The sequence below is a fragment of the Lepidochelys kempii genome, chromosome 9 (assembly GCF_965140265.1).
Source record: "Lepidochelys kempii isolate rLepKem1 chromosome 9, rLepKem1.hap2, whole genome shotgun sequence".
Classification (NCBI taxonomy): Eukaryota; Metazoa; Chordata; order Testudines; family Cheloniidae; genus Lepidochelys; species Lepidochelys kempii.
In genome coordinates this window covers 91,001,593-91,018,764 of record NC_133264.1, presented here as the reverse complement: position 1 = coordinate 91,018,764, position 17,172 = coordinate 91,001,593, and the positions used below count along the sequence as shown (strand labels likewise).

The following is a 17,172-nucleotide window of genomic DNA, read 5'->3' as shown; positions in this document are numbered from 1 at the left end:
GAAACCCAATTACTTGACTCCCAGACTGGTGGTTAAGCTCCCAAAACATCCCACCTTTCCTCAGAACATTTTCCACATTAAGGCCCAAATTTAGCAAAGCGCTTAAGCATGTTCTGAACTTTAAACACGTGCTTTAACCCCACTGAAGTTACGACAATTAATCACGTGCTTAAGTACTTTGCTGAACAGGGTGTTAGGAATGGGGTTTGCAACTCAGTGAAGTTAATGGAAAGACTCCCGCCGATTTCTGTAGGCTTTGGATTAGGCCTTTAGTGAACAAATGTCTCTACAAAAAGGTGCATCTTTAGATGGAGACCTCCCTTCCTAGACTTCACCTGGGCGTTATCATTTGGATTAAGTACTGTTTCAAGTCCTATAGTCCTAAATCACCTCTAAAATCAAACCAGATTTTGCATGTTTCCATGTCATCTCCGTCCAGTTTTTCAAGGCAAAACACTGACAAGTCAATACAGAGCTAAGATGCAAATTTAGTAGCAAAATCAGTGTTTGAAAATAATAATGTGAGGCTTCTGAAGAGTGGCCAGAGTATAACAGAAACTCAGTGACAAGTGCTCTTTGATAGTTCAAACAACATATGGGTAAGTCTGTCCCTGTGGATAAAGCAGAAGTGCTCTAGGAACATACTAGCTCCTTCCTGGTCCAGTGGAATACACCACACTGGGTAAAGCAGACCCTGGGACTACAGCTGTGGGTCTGCACTGTGCACTTTGTCCTAGTTAAACAAGAAGGAACATGCAGGCCTGGAAAATCAAAGAATGAAAAAGAGGGATGGAAAGAGAGTAGTAGCCCAGAGAAAAACCCTCAAACACTACTACAAACTTACCTGGGGGAATGTGCAGCTTAAAAAGCAGCTTTAGTTTGTCAGTGAAACTTCCATTATACATGACATCTGTTAGCGGAGAAAGGCAAGACATTCCATTCAATTAGTTCAAAGCTTGGAGAAAAAACCCTACTAGCATGAACACAGAAACATGACTGAAGTTAGACATGTGAGAGGAGGCTGAAAGAAAGTACTATCCCATGCAGCTGAACTTGGGTTTGTCTATACTGTGAATTGAGTGATGTTTTACAACATGTTAACACATTTTAAACCTCCTCTTAGTAACTAGACAAAGAGTCATGTTTATTTAGCTAGAGAATCCTTCCCAGTAATGGTTAAAATTGGAGGCATGGCAGCCAGAAATTTAGGCAGAGCTGAATGCACAGAACAATGTACTTGCCATATAAGGAAATCACATCACACAGTGCTGATGTTGTTTTTTTGATTTTTTGTTAAATATTTATTCCTACACAACAGCATTCTAGAATATCAGATGCAAAAAAAAAAAATTTTTAATGCAACATTAAGATTGCATTTAATTCACAGCTAAATTAATAAAAAGTCAGTAAAAATTATGTTAACTTGGCTGGGATGCATGTACTGTCTGTGTGATGATACATAGCATGCGAAGTATTTTTCATCAGTCAGACAGGTTGTGCAATATGGACAAGTTAACGCTTTTCGAAACGTGAACTTCTGAACTTCCTAGTTTTCGGGAATTTCATACTTAAAGTTGCATTAATATAGACCAAGCATGGAAAATTTCAGCCCAATATTTCAGAAAAATTACTAGCATGTGAAGTTAGAGGCTAACAGAAACTGCTTTGCCCACTTTATATATAGATAGCACAGCCAGAGAATGCGCTAATCATTTTAAACCGTTGTCAACCAGCGTACACAACTCCCACATCTGAAGTTATAAATATACTCTGTAAGCCAGGTGGCTCAATTTAGTCCATAGTTGGGCCTGATCCTGAAGATACTGAGCGCTCTCAGTTCCAATGGTTAACAAAGGAATTGAGGGAACCCAGCACCTCTCTGGATCAAGCCCCTTGTCAATACAGTGTATGTATTCGATATTCTCATACCAAGTGCAGAGACAAATTCTTTGAAGTTTATAAGGCAATCGGAGTTTTCGTCCAGCAATCTGAATGTCCACAGTGCAAGAGAGTCCCTGTTTGCACAATGTGCCCATGGACTCAAGAGGTGATAGAGGACCCTGAACTGCTGGCAGTCAATCCGATACTGGTCCAGATATGGCAGACTGGGGTCATGGTGTCTCAGGACTGGGCTATTTGCACTCCAGTAACAAGACAGAAAATGCTCCTTCTACAAAGAAAAGGCAAAGAGTTAAACCAGGAGAAAGGAAAATTCTGCTTGGGCAAAAAAAAATTTGAATTTGTTTCCAGTGTTATTTGAAGATGACATTGTAAAGTGTATATATTAAATCTTCTTTTTCATTGGGTTGGATCTGTGACATTTCCTTATTAGACCTGACCCTAAATACAGACATTTTGCAAATGTGGGCATTAAAGAAAAACAGCACGTTACCTTGAATAATTCATAAAGCTCTTCCAGGTCACTAGGATTGAATTTTACATCCTGGGACACAACACGCAGCTAAAATAAATTAAAATAAAAAAATTAAATGGTGACTTTCCCCCTCTTTGCTCTACAGTCTTATTCCAATGCTCTCCAAGATTTTAGCTCACATTAAGAGATTGTTTGAATTTTTCTACAGATTTTTTGCAGCTTACAATTAATTAGGGAATGAGTACAGAATCTCGACTGGAAATAAGTCAAGGACCACATATTAACCCAAAGAGGAAAGAATAAACTCAAATCACATTGCACGTGGGTGTTGATCTTACACTATAGAAACCATAAGCCAACTCTTATATACCAGATTATTTATACTAATGCAATATATGGCTTCATTCATAAGGGACAAATGGCACTTTCAGTACATGCAAACAAAGAGTTTATTTTTCATTACAGAGAATTAGGAATTCAAGTAAACAACTCCTTAATGTCAAGGACAGCTGCAAGACCAGCATTCGCATTCACAATATGTTAACCATACAAAATAAATACAACAGTTATGGTCTCAGTGCTCACAATAGGTTAGTGCAGCATTTACAGTGACCATTTACTATACAAAGAGATATTAGTCTGGTCTTAATGTTATTTACTAGAGGTCAGCCACTGAAGAAATAAGCAAGCAAAGGAAACCAACTGCATTTAATTTCAGACAGGGGAACTGTGCAAAAATTAGGAGGTTAGTTAAACAGAAATTAAAAGATACAGTGACTAGAGTGAAATCCCTACAAGCTGCACGGACACTTTTCAAAGACACCATAATAGAGACTCAACTTAACTGTATACCCCAAATTAAAAAACACAGTAAAAGAACTAAAAAAGAGCCACCGTGGCTCAACAGCCATGTAAAAGAAGCAGTGAGAGATGAAAAGGCATCTTTTAAAAAGTGGAAGTCAAATGCTAGTGAGGTAAATAGAAAGGAGCATGAACACTGCCAAATTAAGTGTAAAAACATAATAAGAAAAGCAAAAAAGGATTTTGAAGAACAGCTAGCCAAAAACTCAAAAGATAATAACAAAATGTTTTTTACGTACATCAGAAGCAGCAAGCCTGCTAAGCAACCAGTGGGGCCCCTGGACGATCGAGATACAAAAGGAGCACTTAAAGACGATAAAGTCATTGCGGAGAAACTAAATGAATTCTTTGCTTCAGTCTTCACGGCTGAGGATGTTAGGGAAGTTCCCAAACCTGAGCCATCTTTTGTAGGTGACAAATCTGAGGCATTCTCACAGATTGAAGTGTCACAAGAGGAGGTTTGGGGAATTAATTGAGAAACTTAACAGTAATAAGTCACCGGGATCAAAGGGCATTCACTCAAGAGTTCTGAAAGAACTCAAATGTGAAATTGCGGAACTATTAACTATGGTTTGTAACCTGTCCTTTAAATCAGCTACTGTACCCAATGACTGGAAGATAGATAATGTAACACCAATATTTAAGAAGGGCTCTAGAGATGATTCCGGCAATTACAGACCGGGAAGTCTAACATCAGCACCGGGCAGATTAGTTGAAACAATAGTAAAGAATAAAATGATCAGACACACAGAAGAACATAAATTGTTGGGCAAAAGTCAACATGGTTTCTGTAAAGGAAAATCATGTCCTACTAATCTATTAGAGTTCTCCAATGGGGTCAACAAACATGTGGACAAGGGGGATAGTGGACTTAGATTTCCAGAAAGCCTTTGACAAGGTCCCTCACCAAAGGCTCTTATGTAAATTAAGTTGTTGTGGGATAAGTGGGAAGATCCTTTCATGGATTGAGAACTGGTTAAAAGACAGGGAACAAAGGGTAGGAATAAATGGTAAATGTTCAGAATGGAGAGGGGTAACTAGTGGTGTTCCCCAAGGGTCAGCCCTAGGACCAATCCTATTCAACCTATTCATAAATGATCGGGAGAAAGGGGTAAACAGTGAGGTGGCAAAGTTTGCAGATGATACTAAACTGCTCAAGATAGTTAAGACCAAAGCAGACTGTGAAGAACTTCAAAAAGATCTCAAAATATGAAGTGATTGGGCAACAAAATGGCAAATGAAATTTAATGTGGATGAATGTAAAGTAATGCACATTGGAAAAAATAACCCCAACTATACATACAATAGGATGGGGGCTAATTTAGCTACAACTAATCACGAAAAAGATCTTGGAGTCATCGTGGATAGTTCTCTGAAGACGTCCACGAGTGTGCAGCAGCAGTCAAAAAAGCAAACGGGATGTTAGGAATCATTAAAAAAGGGATAGAGAATAAGTTGGAGAATATCTTATTGCCCTTATATAAATCCATGGTACGCCCACATCTTGAATACTGCGTACAGATGTGGTCTCCTCATCCCAAAAAAGATATACTGGCATTAGAAAAGGTTCAGAGAATGGCAACTAAAATGATTAGGGGTTTGAAACGGGTCCCATATGAGGAGAGATTAAAGAGGCTAGGACTTTTCATCTTGGAAAAGAGGAGACTAAGGGGGGATATGATAGAGGTATATAAAATCATGAGTGGGGTGGAGAAAGTGAATAAGGAAAAGTTATGTACTTATTCCCATAATATAAGAACTAGGGGCCACCAAATGAAATTAATGGGTTGCAGGTTTAAAATAAATAAAAGGAAGTTGTTCTTCACTCAGCACACATTCAACCTGTGGAACTCCTTGCCTGAGGAGTTGTGAAGGCTAGGAGTATAACAGGGTTTAAAAGAGAACTGGATAAATTCATGGAGGTTAAGTCCATTAATGACTGTTAGCCAGGATGGGTAAGGAATGGTGTCCCTAGCGTCTGTCTGTCAGAGGGCGGAGATGGATGGCAGGAAAGAGATCATTACCTGTTAGGTTCACTCCCTCTGGGGCACCTGGTATTGGCCACTGTCGGCAGACAGGATACTGGGCTGGATGGACCTTTGGTCTGACCCAGTATGGCCATTCTTATGTTCTTATATAAGTACACATGTTAAAAAGTGATCCTTTTTATATTGCAATACAGTTATCCCCTCAGTGGTGTTTCATTGGTGGTTTATTGGTTATTAGTACTTTTCTCCATTTCTTCTTTGCAAAACAGAATGTACAATTAAATTAAGTTATTAATTGATTATTATTTTAGTGTTCAGCGTTTCATTGTGTCACTAAAGGCTTTTTACACTACCTTATGTTTTTAACGGAAGTGCACTAACAATTTAACAGCAGCATACAGAAATACAGGTCAGCCCGTTCTGATCAGTGCAGAGAATCACAGAATGTAGTGCAGAGTCCTTGGAAGCCTACAGTGTTACCAATAACTAGAGCAGCAGCTCACATTGTGATTTTCAGATTCAAAACATCTTGGACCAAAACCCCCATTTACTACAAACACCTATCACAGAGGGATTTCAGCCTTCAAGGAGTTATTCAGTCATCCGTGGATATTCTAGGTCATACTCATTCATTCGTTTGCATCTTCCAAAGGGGAGGAAGTCCGTCAGAGGAAAGGCAACAAATGCTATTGCACATGGTTCACAGCTTCTGTCCTTTCAGTTCACTTACCACATTCTGTTTTGTAGTAACTTCTAGGGTCTGGATCACATACAGCCTGTTCCTGCAGCGCATGCTCTCAACATCCTCATATCGAATATCACCATATTTCTAGGGAAAAAAACCCAAACTTTGTGAAATTGAATTTCAGCTACTTCCAGCCACAGAGCCGCTTATATACGTGGATATTTTTGCTTTTCCCACCACTAAAAATAGCAGCAGGACCAGCCATATTGATACAAACCAAGCCTGTGCTCTGGAAACTCACTGATGAATAATGGTATATCTACACTACAACTAGCCACATGTGGCTGGCCCATGCCAGCTGACTGGGCTCGCGAGGCTCAGGTTGTGGAATTGTTTCACTGCTGTGTAGGCTTCCAGGCTTGGGCTGAAGTCTGGTCTCTAGGGCCCTGGGAGGGTCCCAGAACTTGGTCTCCAGCCCAGGCCCGGAAGTCTACACAGCAGTGACCCAACACTGCAGCCTGGGCCCCATGAGCCCACGCTGGCTGGCACCGGCCGCTGCAGGTTTTGCTTTGCTGTGTAGACGTACTCTAAGAGACGGAGGGCAGGACTGTCCTTTTCTCTACACACCAGCACAGGGGATTAAGGGGGTGTAAGGTGCCCCCTTACCCACCCTGCAAGGGGGTGGGTCCTTGCATGTGTGGGGAGGGGGAGGAAGAAGTCATCTCTGATGAGGTGTTACACCCCTCCCACATAAGTGAGGAGGCAGGGGTGGGTAACGAGCAATCCTCCACATGCTGGCCAGCATGGTTGAACTGATGATGGAAGACCAGTACTAGATTACGTCCTTCCTGGAGCAAAAGAGGAATCAGGGAAGGAATTTCAACTCAGTCACAACAAGGTCCCTGGTCTGTTCCTCTGGCAGGGCTGCAATTCAATGCCCTTCATTAGGGGTAGATTGTAAATTTACAATCTAATCCTGAATAGATGCAATACATTAAGAACTACAGACTCTTCCATGTACAAACTAAAAATTGCTTCTTTAGGATTTAGCCTGAAAAGGAACGAACCTGGGAGTCCACGCCATAAAAGGACACAAACAAAACATGGCTCTCACACAGCATTTTTCATCTTCAGACATAGCCTCGCTCATTTTCACAACACCCAGTAGAGGCAATAACCACCGAGGCATATTTTCTAGCCCCTTAATCAGAGTTAGTCATTAGAACTGGCTGCAGTATGACAATTCCCTTTTGCAGCAACTTTCAAGGTTTCGAAATCTGGGTTCGTTCCACTTTGGAACAAAACCACAAACTTCTGTGGAAACAATATTGTGTTGAAATAGGCTCTTTCATCAGGAGTGTGGGAGGGGAGACCCTCACCCTCTGCAGCCTGCTGGTTAGGACATTGGACCAAGATGTCGGAGACTCCAGATCAAGTCCTTATTCTGCTGGATTGGGAGTGATCTGGAATACAAAACTCAGCTCTGAATGAGGTAAAGCAGGGAGTAGAAACCTGGGTCTCCCGGTCTCCTACATCCCAGGCTGGTACCCTAATCACTAGACTATAGCAAGCCTCAGTCTCTCTTTCTGGTCCTTCTTGGCAAAAACTTCACTGGAACACTTTTGTGAAGCAGCATATTTTGATGAAATTTCATTTTGTCAAAAGCATTGCACCTAGCTCTACTAGTGATCCTTTACACAGAGAGTATTCCCACTGACTTCTATGGCGCTGCGCTCTATGAGCAAGACAGGCAGTCAGGCCTGTAACAATTTGCACCTCTGGTGCTGTCCTTCCAAGGATCTCAAAAATGCTTTACAAACATTAATAAATGTTACCTCTGCTCACCGGAGAAAGTTGAAACTAGACCGATATCTCCATTTCTCAGGAAGGGAAAACTGAAGCACAGATACATTATGCGATTAGTTCAAGAGTCAGAATTAGAAGTAGAATCCTAGCTCCTAGCCCTGTGCTCAGACCACAAACCCATGCCTCTCTTCCTAACAGGAATCGAAAGACTCTGAATTTTATTCTAGCCTTCTCCACAAATTATACCACGAGCAGCTAGCTCCACATCCAAGCTAGTGCATTTCTTCAGAAGCTGCTCTTCAGCACAAAACACTCCACCTTGCTCTCCAATACCCTCATTAAAAAAATATGCTCTAGGCCTTTCACTGGCACAATAACCAGAACTGGAGTCAGAAAGGGTGTCTCAGATCCATGGAAAGAAACAGGGAAAGAGAGAATGTGGATTACTCTTTTCTCTCGTACAGTCTTTCACCATAGATGGGCTCAGCAGAAATTGAAAACAAAAAAAGTGCTTCAAAGCAGAGATTACAGCTTAGTTCCAAATCATCCCAAGGAAGGAAATGCCTCATACAAAATCTGTGCTAGCAAGAAGAGAAAACAGAAGCTAAGTCAATTTCCTTCCCAATCCAGAGAGCCACAGACCAGGAGAAGTTGAAGAAACCAAACCTCATACAGGGAGGGGGAAGAGGAAGTGGTAAAAACCTAAATAGCAGATCATGGTCAATTCTGATTTGGGTACTTCCTCCCCACCAATGTCTATTTCACTGCTGTTCCAAAATACAGAGCATAGGCAACTCCTTAAATTGGCAGCTGAGAGCAGAATGTCAATTTCCACCACCTCTCGCAATCCGCAGAAGTCAGAGTCTTGCGTTTGTGAGTTTCTGCCTCTGCCAATTTGCCATTTGACACAAATAATGACTTGGGGGATGCTAGCCCAACTGACTGCTTTGCCTGCCATGTGCCTAGAGGACTCCACTCCCCAGGACTGCCAGCCCAATACATTTCAAGTACAATAAAAAGAAGTACCATAGCCTAGGAAATAAGCTTGGACAAAGCTCAGGGGACAGTCCAGCACTGAGAGGGACTGGACTAGTGATCTGAGTGGTCTGCTGTTTCTCCAGCTTCTATGATTTTGTAACTACTTCAGCTGATGCAAAACCACAATTTTTAAAAAGGGCAAACAAGAAAATGCAAATACATGACACAAAACATAATACACAAAAGAATACACACTTCGTTTGACTCTCTGATCAGGTCAGTTATGTCCACTTTTGGGTGGTAACTCTTTGTATCGTTCAGGTTTGAAGCCTGCTGCACAGCTTGAGGCAACGGACTGTCCTTGTTAGTGACGCTGTCGAAAAATCTGCACAAAAGTGACACAGACATAACGTTAGTGAGATCCAACTGTCAAAGCGAAGTGAAACCGACAACATCTCTGAGTCTAATAAGCTGGGGAAGAAAAGAGTGGATGGAGAGGGAGCACTTGAAAGAGAACATCTGTCTGGGGGCAAATAAAGGCTGGGTTATTTACGTGGGAAAGGAGGACTAAGATTATGGTGAATTGGGACCCTAGTCAGTCTTATTTAACCCACAGGCCTCTGCTAAATTGGGTCCTGATCTGCATGCATTCATAATTTACACATATCCTCAATAAACACTCATGGACAAGGGTAACCATAATCTACAGAGAAACAACTCCATAGAGCAATCATTTCCTATTTGCTGCAAATTACCGTGAGCCCCTTTAAAATGTATTGGACTGCTGCAGGCTGGAGAAATTGTGCAAAAAAAGACCCGTTACAGCTAGGCAAAATTTTAGAAGCTGCAGTTCAAAACAAGTTTACAATGTTTGTTGTTTATCTTTAAATGACAGTTAAGCCAGCATAACAGCAGAGTTTGGTTCCAGTTGAACTATGTATGGATATTGAGGAAGAAGGGATTTCACATTGAGCTTGTGAGTTAAAAACTGAACTCCAACCCGTTCTTTATGCGTAAGCTTCAATAAACATAAGCTGTAAAACTGTCCTTCGGTTACGAGTTTAATTTAGGTGTTAAGAATTTAAATGAGCATAGTTCGGTTCTGAAGTGACTGTTAGCCTATATGGTTTGTTATAACAATAATTAAATTCTCCTTGCTAAAACAGTCAATGGCTTCTAACACCATTTAAACATATAATATGCTAAAGCTCTGGCTGAAACCATCAAAAGTCAGGACATTCATAACCATAAGTCTCCCTGCCATTGCTGTACACTAAATAGGTCTCATTTTTCACATGGTACAGCGCGTGCACTGTTTTACTACTCTGAGGCACACTGACAGAGAAGGATGTCAGCTAGGATATCTGAATTTAGGAAGATGTTCCTGCCTACAGTGTGTCAGTTAAGAATGCATTTAAACATGCATATTTAGTGACATAAATACAATACAGAGCAATAGGGCAATTATCTTGCCTTGATTGTTTTCCAGGTAAAGATTTTTTTTGCCCCGTTTGAAATATTAACTCTTAACTATGGAGGAGCCCGTAGGCATTGTTATAAGAACATAATTAAAGGGTCATATTGTTACTAACCTGATGTCTGAATTATCTGAGACACTTTAGTATTCTCTGGGTTGCTTGGATGTTGAGAAAAGACAGGTCTGGAGGGTGTTATAAATGCTCAAGTGTAGGTTTTGTATCCATTTTAAACAGGACAAAGTGCTTATGGTTTTAGAAGAGGAACAACTAAAGCTGAACAAACGAGGAGTCCTTGTGGCACCTTAGAGACTAACAAATTTATTTGGGCATAAGCTTTCGTGGGCTAGAACCCACTTCATCAGACATACTTGGATCGACTTACCATGATGTCTTCACCACGGTGAGTCGACTGCTGCCGCTCCCCCGTCGACTCCACCTGTGCCTTTCGCGGCGGCGGACTACAGGAGTCGACGGGAGAGCGCTCGGGGGTCAATTTTAATCGCTGCTCACTGATCCGGCAGGTAGTGTAGATATACCCTAAGATCCCACAAGGACTCCTCGTTGTTTTTGCTGACACAGACTAACATGGCTACCACTCTGAAACTAAGGCTGAGATTTTCAAAGGATCCTAAGGGAGTTGAGCACACAAATCCCATTGGATTTCAGTGTGAGCTGAAGACTTGGCTCCTTTGAAATTCCCAGCCTAATGACTTCTCAGCCATTTTCTAAGAGGCAAATCTACCTGTAACTACATATCTTTCTGAGTTGCATTTATAAATGATGAACACACCGATACCTGTTTAGAACAGTCACTGCCTCTGCATCATCCTTACACGTAAGCAGCTTGTCCATGTTGTAGTCCAGTATTGCCAGACCCAGCTGCAAGATTGCCTTTATCCCATCGTAGAAGAAACAGTCCACCACACTGACTGCACTTTCAATGGGCAGCACGCTGATAAAGAGGGTAAGAAACCAGGAGAGAGAGACAGACGAGAAGAATGTCATGTCTGTCATGTAGTCCGTCAGCTGAGACAGGTGATCCCTGATAAGTTCCTCAAACACTGCCTGATCCACCAAGGCCCCTGCAGGAGGACAACGAAACAGCCACCCAAATTGTAATATAGGAAGTAAAGCAGCAGACATTTCCAGGAATCAGGCTCACACACAACCATACCTTCGTTATAAAATAGGTCAAGCTGTTGCCATGGCATGACATAAGGAATAACATGAACAGGTCTGGGTGAGTGGCTATACCAAACACCTGCATGACCCGAGTATGTTAGGAGCCATCAAGACAACATGTGGGTATCTAGCATGACTGCACACTACGTAGTATGTTATTGCTTTTGATAGTACATAGTCAGCTCCATTGCTCCTCCCGTGTAGTCAGTGTCCCTTGTTTGCAACAAGAGAGAGAAAACCCTAAAAAAAAAAAAAAACCAACAGAAACCACCCACGAAACTTTGGCCAGCAGAATCAGGGAACAGTATAGGACCTGGAAATATTTTTAATTAAATGTTTTTTATTAAAACTGACTAGCTTTTCAAGTTAATAGTGTGCCTTTAATATACAAATCCAGGATAACGGTAATATGGTACAAGTTACAGTATTTCCTGAATAGTTTCTCTCTACAGCAATAGCCCAGGAATAAAAAGCTACATTAATTCCTGCACAAACAGGAACATTCCTCTTTATTTTCAACTCTTCTTTCTAAACTACAACAGTGAACTAAATCCATCATTTTTTTCCCCCATCCAAACTTTAGCTAGTTCTTCACTTCTGTTTCAAGATGTGATTGATACATTTATTTTTAAAAAACTGATAGACGACAGAAAGATATTACCAATGATTCGACGATTGAAATAATCTGGTAACATTCTTTCACACACAGCAACCAATAGCCAGAAAGCTTCTTCTTCTTTAGCGTAAAGTAGCAGCACGGATGTCAAAATATTCATTGCCTACAACATTCAATCAAGGCAAGAGGTGTTGGCAAGGAAAGACTGTGAGAGCATGCAGTGCATTTCAGGTTTGCTGCATGTTATAATTATATATATTTGTAAAGCACAGTTTACATTGCATCATTTTAAAGCTCAGTTGGGGTGAGCTGCAACTATATCCTGAACCAGACTTCTGCTGCACCACAGTTAAAATGCCTAGTATACCATTTAAGCTATCTAAGGTAGATTTATAATGTCAGCCTAGCATAAATCCAAGATTTACAGCAGATAAAATAATGTCATAGGCACGGGCAGAACTTGGTGACAAACCCTATATAAAAGTCAGTGTTGTATAATGTTTTGAAATTTATACCACAAGTAAACCACTGAAGCAAGAAATCCCCAGGGATTTATGTGACGAGTTTATGAGGTGTGGCATCACTATACTGGTTCCATATATTAGTGTTATGGATGTTTAGAAGACCCATACACATGATCTCAAGAGCATTCTACCTGACAGTATCCAATCTTGGGATTCCTGTACGCATAGGCTGTAAGAACTCTCCTGAGTGCAGAAATACCAGTGTCGCTCTGAAAGGCTGGATGCTCAGGCAGGGAGCGACGCAAATCTCGTTCAATTTCATCAGTAGCCAAAGTGCATGTTCCTAGGGACTTTTCCACCAGTTCAGTGTAATAACCGGGGTTTGTAGCCATGTCATTAACGGCACCTGCCAATATGTTTTATTGCACAGCATTAGAAGACAGAAATAGTGGAATATCTAAATTATTCTTTGCAATATGTATAATAGCTTTTAGTATTTACTGAAGTTTATGGCTTATGATGGAGGCTTGGGGGCCAATTCCCCAGGCCATTACTCCAGTATTATATCAGAGTAACACTTTTGAAATCAATAGGGTTACACTGGCTTTACAGGAGTAGCAAAGTAGAAAACTAGGCTCAAGGTAGTTAAGGTTGTAGGTTATTTCTATTATATATCAGATTTTGACCCTGACCTCTTTCTTGATTTCCACAAAAAAGTCCCCATTCCATCTGTAATTTTACAAATGTTTTCTGATAGAGTCAATATTTTTCTTCCCCTGCAAAGTTGGTAGTGGACTGGCCAAGCCATTTATGAGACACACATTTTCAAAAAGTACTTCACATTTGGATCATTCTAAAATTTTCACGCCATCACATACCATAGGTGCTCAGATACAAAACTGATGAGTGAAGAATAAATGTACAGCTAGATACTTCAACAACAGTTAGCAACTATAAAGAAAAGGAGTACTTTTGGCACCTTAGAGACTAACAAATTTATTTGAGCATAAGCTTTCGTGAGCTACAGCTCACTTCATCCGATGCATTCATCCAATGAAGTGAGCTGTAGCTCACGAAAGCTTATGCTCAAATAAATTTGTTAGTCTCTACAGTGCCAAAAGTACTCCTTTTCTTTTTGCAAATACAAACTAACACGGCTGCTACTCTGAAACCTGTCAGTTAGCAACTATAAATCTCTTGCATTCACAACTACTCAGCATGAGCTAAAACATGCTAGATAATTTTACAAGTAATTTGTAGTCATAAACTGAATCTCTAGAAGAGTTGCAAAATCACCTCTGATATTGGGGTAAATAGTCTTGTGTCAAGGCACTGGATGGAAGGTCAGACAGATCTGTACTCAATTCCTGGCTCTGCCACAGACTTCTTATGCAACTTTGAGCAAGTGATTTGGGTGACTGTCTCATGCACTGAAGTCAATGGGAGCTGCAGGAGCTCAGGGCCTCTCAAAATCAGTGACTTAATCGCTCCAGGCTTCAGTTCCCCATCTGTATAACACAGATTATAATACTTCCCTATTCTGTAAGTGTGCTGCTGGGATAAGTTAATTAGTGTTTGTGAGGCATTCTAATACAGGTATTACACCACAGGGATGAAGGCCATAAAAGTACCTTTGTAACTTTCACAAGAGATCACGTGCATCTTTATAAACACTGCAAGTGAAGCACATGATGTCTGTAAGCTCTGTACTTTGGTTCAAGGGGCCTAGTCTAGAAAACAGTTGCAAAGATGGGGAAAATTCTCTGCTACAGAAACTTTATTGGTTTGTAAAGCTGCCATCCCTGACAAAAGATTTAAAACCGGTTTAGCAAATATGTTTTTCCTGCTATGTGAGGACACAGTCTTAAAAGGTACATCTACACTGTATCTGGGAGCGAGTGTCCCAGCCCGGGTAGACAGACTCATGCTAGCAAAACTCAAGCTAGTGCACTAAAAATAGTAATGTGGACATTTCAGCTTGGGCAGAAGCTCAGGCTCTCAAACCCACCCTACCCGATAGGCACCAGAACCCAAGCTCCAGACCAAGCCAGAATGTCCACACTGCTGTTTTTAGTATGCTATCTCGAGCCCTGCTAGCGAGAATCTGTCCACCCAGGCTCCCAGTTGCAGTACATACATACACAGAGAGGCTTTTCCAACTTAACTGTCCCCTTGAACTTTAAGGATATAGCATGTACCTTATCACCAAGGAAACAAACATTTTTAGGACAATTTTAAAAGCAGTTCGAGTCTGCAGCTCTGATTTCCAACTGTAAAGACTACAGATTTGGTTTGGTTTAAATTCCCTGCATAAAAGCAAGATCCTTATCTATTTCTGGCAGAGAACAGCACTTTCTGAAGCAGTCTGTTTGATCACTGACTAGAATATTTCTGTAGTACAACTCCGTAAAATTAATTCATGCTAATTACTATTCAATACCTGAGAAGAGCAGCCAGAGCTCTCCTCGTAAGGTCTCTGGGATCCCTCTTAAAACTAGATCTCGAGTCTTCTTTGTCCGAAACATGCTAACGCCACGTCCACACTCTACAAAGAGGATATTCCAGGACTGCTCTTTCATTTTTTCTTTCAACTATCAAAACAAAAACAAACGCCCATTAAGCATAATGAAAAAGTCTGCTCATACATTAAGAAGTATAAGGTTAAATTTTGCTCTCAGTATTACTGATATGAATTGGGAGTGACAGAACTGATATCAGTGGTGTTACTCTGGATTTACACTAGTGTAAATGGAAACAGAATCTGACCTACTGAATACAGAGTAACTTTATGTAGACTTTTTCACCCCCTTAAAATCTTTGGTCTATATTGTCTGATATTGCAAAAAGTTTATAAAATCAACATGCAGATAGCCCCGCCTGTTTCTTCATCTTTAACACTGTATAAATAAAGTCCACATAATTCTCAAATGTACAGGAAGTGGTACAGTTCCAGAAAGGATTAACAGTGCAAGGGAACAACACAGCTAACCAGTGTGTATGACAATGCAGACAGGTGCTGTGAAAGCCTGCCCACAAAGTTCTCCAAACGCTCCAAAAAGCATTGTCAACACAACACGTAGGCCACCACTGCCATTCCAATGCTGGACTTCAGAATGGACTAAATTGTGGTGGTGGTGTTGTGATGTTCACAAGGGACTAGAATGAGACCAACAAACCTGTGAGATTCTGTACTTGGTCTCCAGAGGCACAAATCTAGTTTGTTAACCTACTGTGTACTTCCTTAGCCCCTTTTAAAATTAATTTTAGCCCATTAAATCAGCTGTTTGGATATTTTTACAAAATAAAGCAAGCTCTCCTATAGTCTATTCATTTTCTGTCCTGATGGAAGCGGCTAAGTCAAAGCTGTCAGAATAGAACAGCTAAGAACAAGCAGAATCTTAAAGGCTATGGTTATAAAGTAACTATGCACTGGCTGCTGTTGAATGTTTCAGGTAGATTTTGGTAGAAAGCACCATCTGTTTTGCTTCATGTGTCAGGAATGTCCTAAGGGTAAGACTTTGTTGATTTCAACAGAAACTGATGGACAAGAACAACAGAAATGTGTAGCAGAGGATCAGAATCCAAAGGATTAAATAGCAGGGCTAATTAAGAAACATGATAAATTATATCAAAGGTGTTTCTCATTTTAAAATAATCCTTTTAGAAATAAATAGTTCTTTCTAGCATTTTTGTAAATAAAAATCTTTACAAGGGTATGTAACACACCCCCCGGCTGGGCAGTCACAGCTTGATGTAGTGGGTGACCTATTTACCTCATTAGGATACCTCCTGCAACATTTTCTCATACTTGCAATGTAATAACATAGGAAGATAGAATGTCCCTTTTAAAGGCCATACCCAGTACAGACACTGTGACTATGTGATCATTGGCCCACATCTTCCCATTTGACATTGCTATACCAACAACCTGCTTGGTGCTTGATCCTTCACCATTCAAATCAAAGGGAAGCTTTTCATTGACTCAGATGAGAGCAAGATCAAGCCCTTAAGCGCCAGCAGTGCAGCCAACAACTTGGGTCCCCACTCATGCTCTTGTGGGACCTAGCAAACTCAAAATTCTCAGCATTGCCCAACTTCTTTCTTGGCAATGACAGAGATGGGACCCTCTCTCCAACAACTCTCTGGCAGATTAGACTTTGCAAATTTTAAGGCTGGCCTTGGCTACAACTCTATGATGTCATGAACAAAGCAAGACAAACTGGAGAAATTTAGCTCAGCTCAATTAATTTTGGACCATCCCACACTAATGACACTGGTGGACGCTCTCAGTGGTGCTGAGTGGCTTTAAACTCCTATTGGGTGTGGCACTGTACCTTGCAATATTGAAAATTTAAGTTTCAAAAGAATTATCTAATTATGGTGTTGCTCCTATTGAAATCAGTGTCACACTCCCATTTATTACAATGAGAGTAAGTCTGTACCTTCCATCTTAATTCAAGGATTGCCATCCTGCAGCCAGAAGACTTTGTACATGAGACTGCTGCTAACATATAGTATTCTCTAATGATGATCAAACATGCTGGATTTTAACAAAGAAGAACAAGCATTTTCAGTAGAAAAAAAATATAACCAAACCCACAACGGAGAATAAACCACTTAAGTAACTAAGCTACTAGTAGAATACAAAGCTTCTGTAATTTGTTAACTTTATCTTCGTTTCATTTCCAACACTTACTTGAATGATTGCGCTAAAGCCCTTTGAGGGTCCTCTGACAGCAA

General features: G+C 40.7%; 1 protein-coding gene across 3 annotated transcripts in view; it reads right to left on the bottom strand.

The window, feature by feature from the left end:
* TBC1D8B (TBC1 domain family member 8B) overlaps positions 1–17,172 on the bottom strand; it is a 67,544-nt gene that overhangs the window by 13,785 nt on the left and 36,587 nt on the right. For all 3 annotated transcript variants that reach the window (XR_012160613.1, XM_073358340.1, XM_073358341.1), the window contains exons 9-17: positions 14,873–15,023; positions 12,624–12,838; positions 12,014–12,131; positions 10,967–11,252; positions 8,948–9,077; positions 5,954–6,052; positions 2,393–2,461; positions 1,930–2,170; positions 845–910 (exon numbers count right to left, since the gene is read on the bottom strand). Coding sequence is in view for 2 of the 3 variants with exons in the window: in XM_073358340.1 (XP_073214441.1) it covers positions 845–910; positions 1,930–2,170; positions 2,393–2,461; positions 5,954–6,052; positions 8,948–9,077; positions 10,967–11,252; positions 12,014–12,131; positions 12,624–12,838; positions 14,873–15,023 (1,375 nt within the window). In the remaining variant the exon portion in view is untranslated. The remainder of the gene's footprint in view (positions 1–844; positions 911–1,929; positions 2,171–2,392; positions 2,462–5,953; positions 6,053–8,947; positions 9,078–10,966; positions 11,253–12,013; positions 12,132–12,623; positions 12,839–14,872; positions 15,024–17,172) is intronic.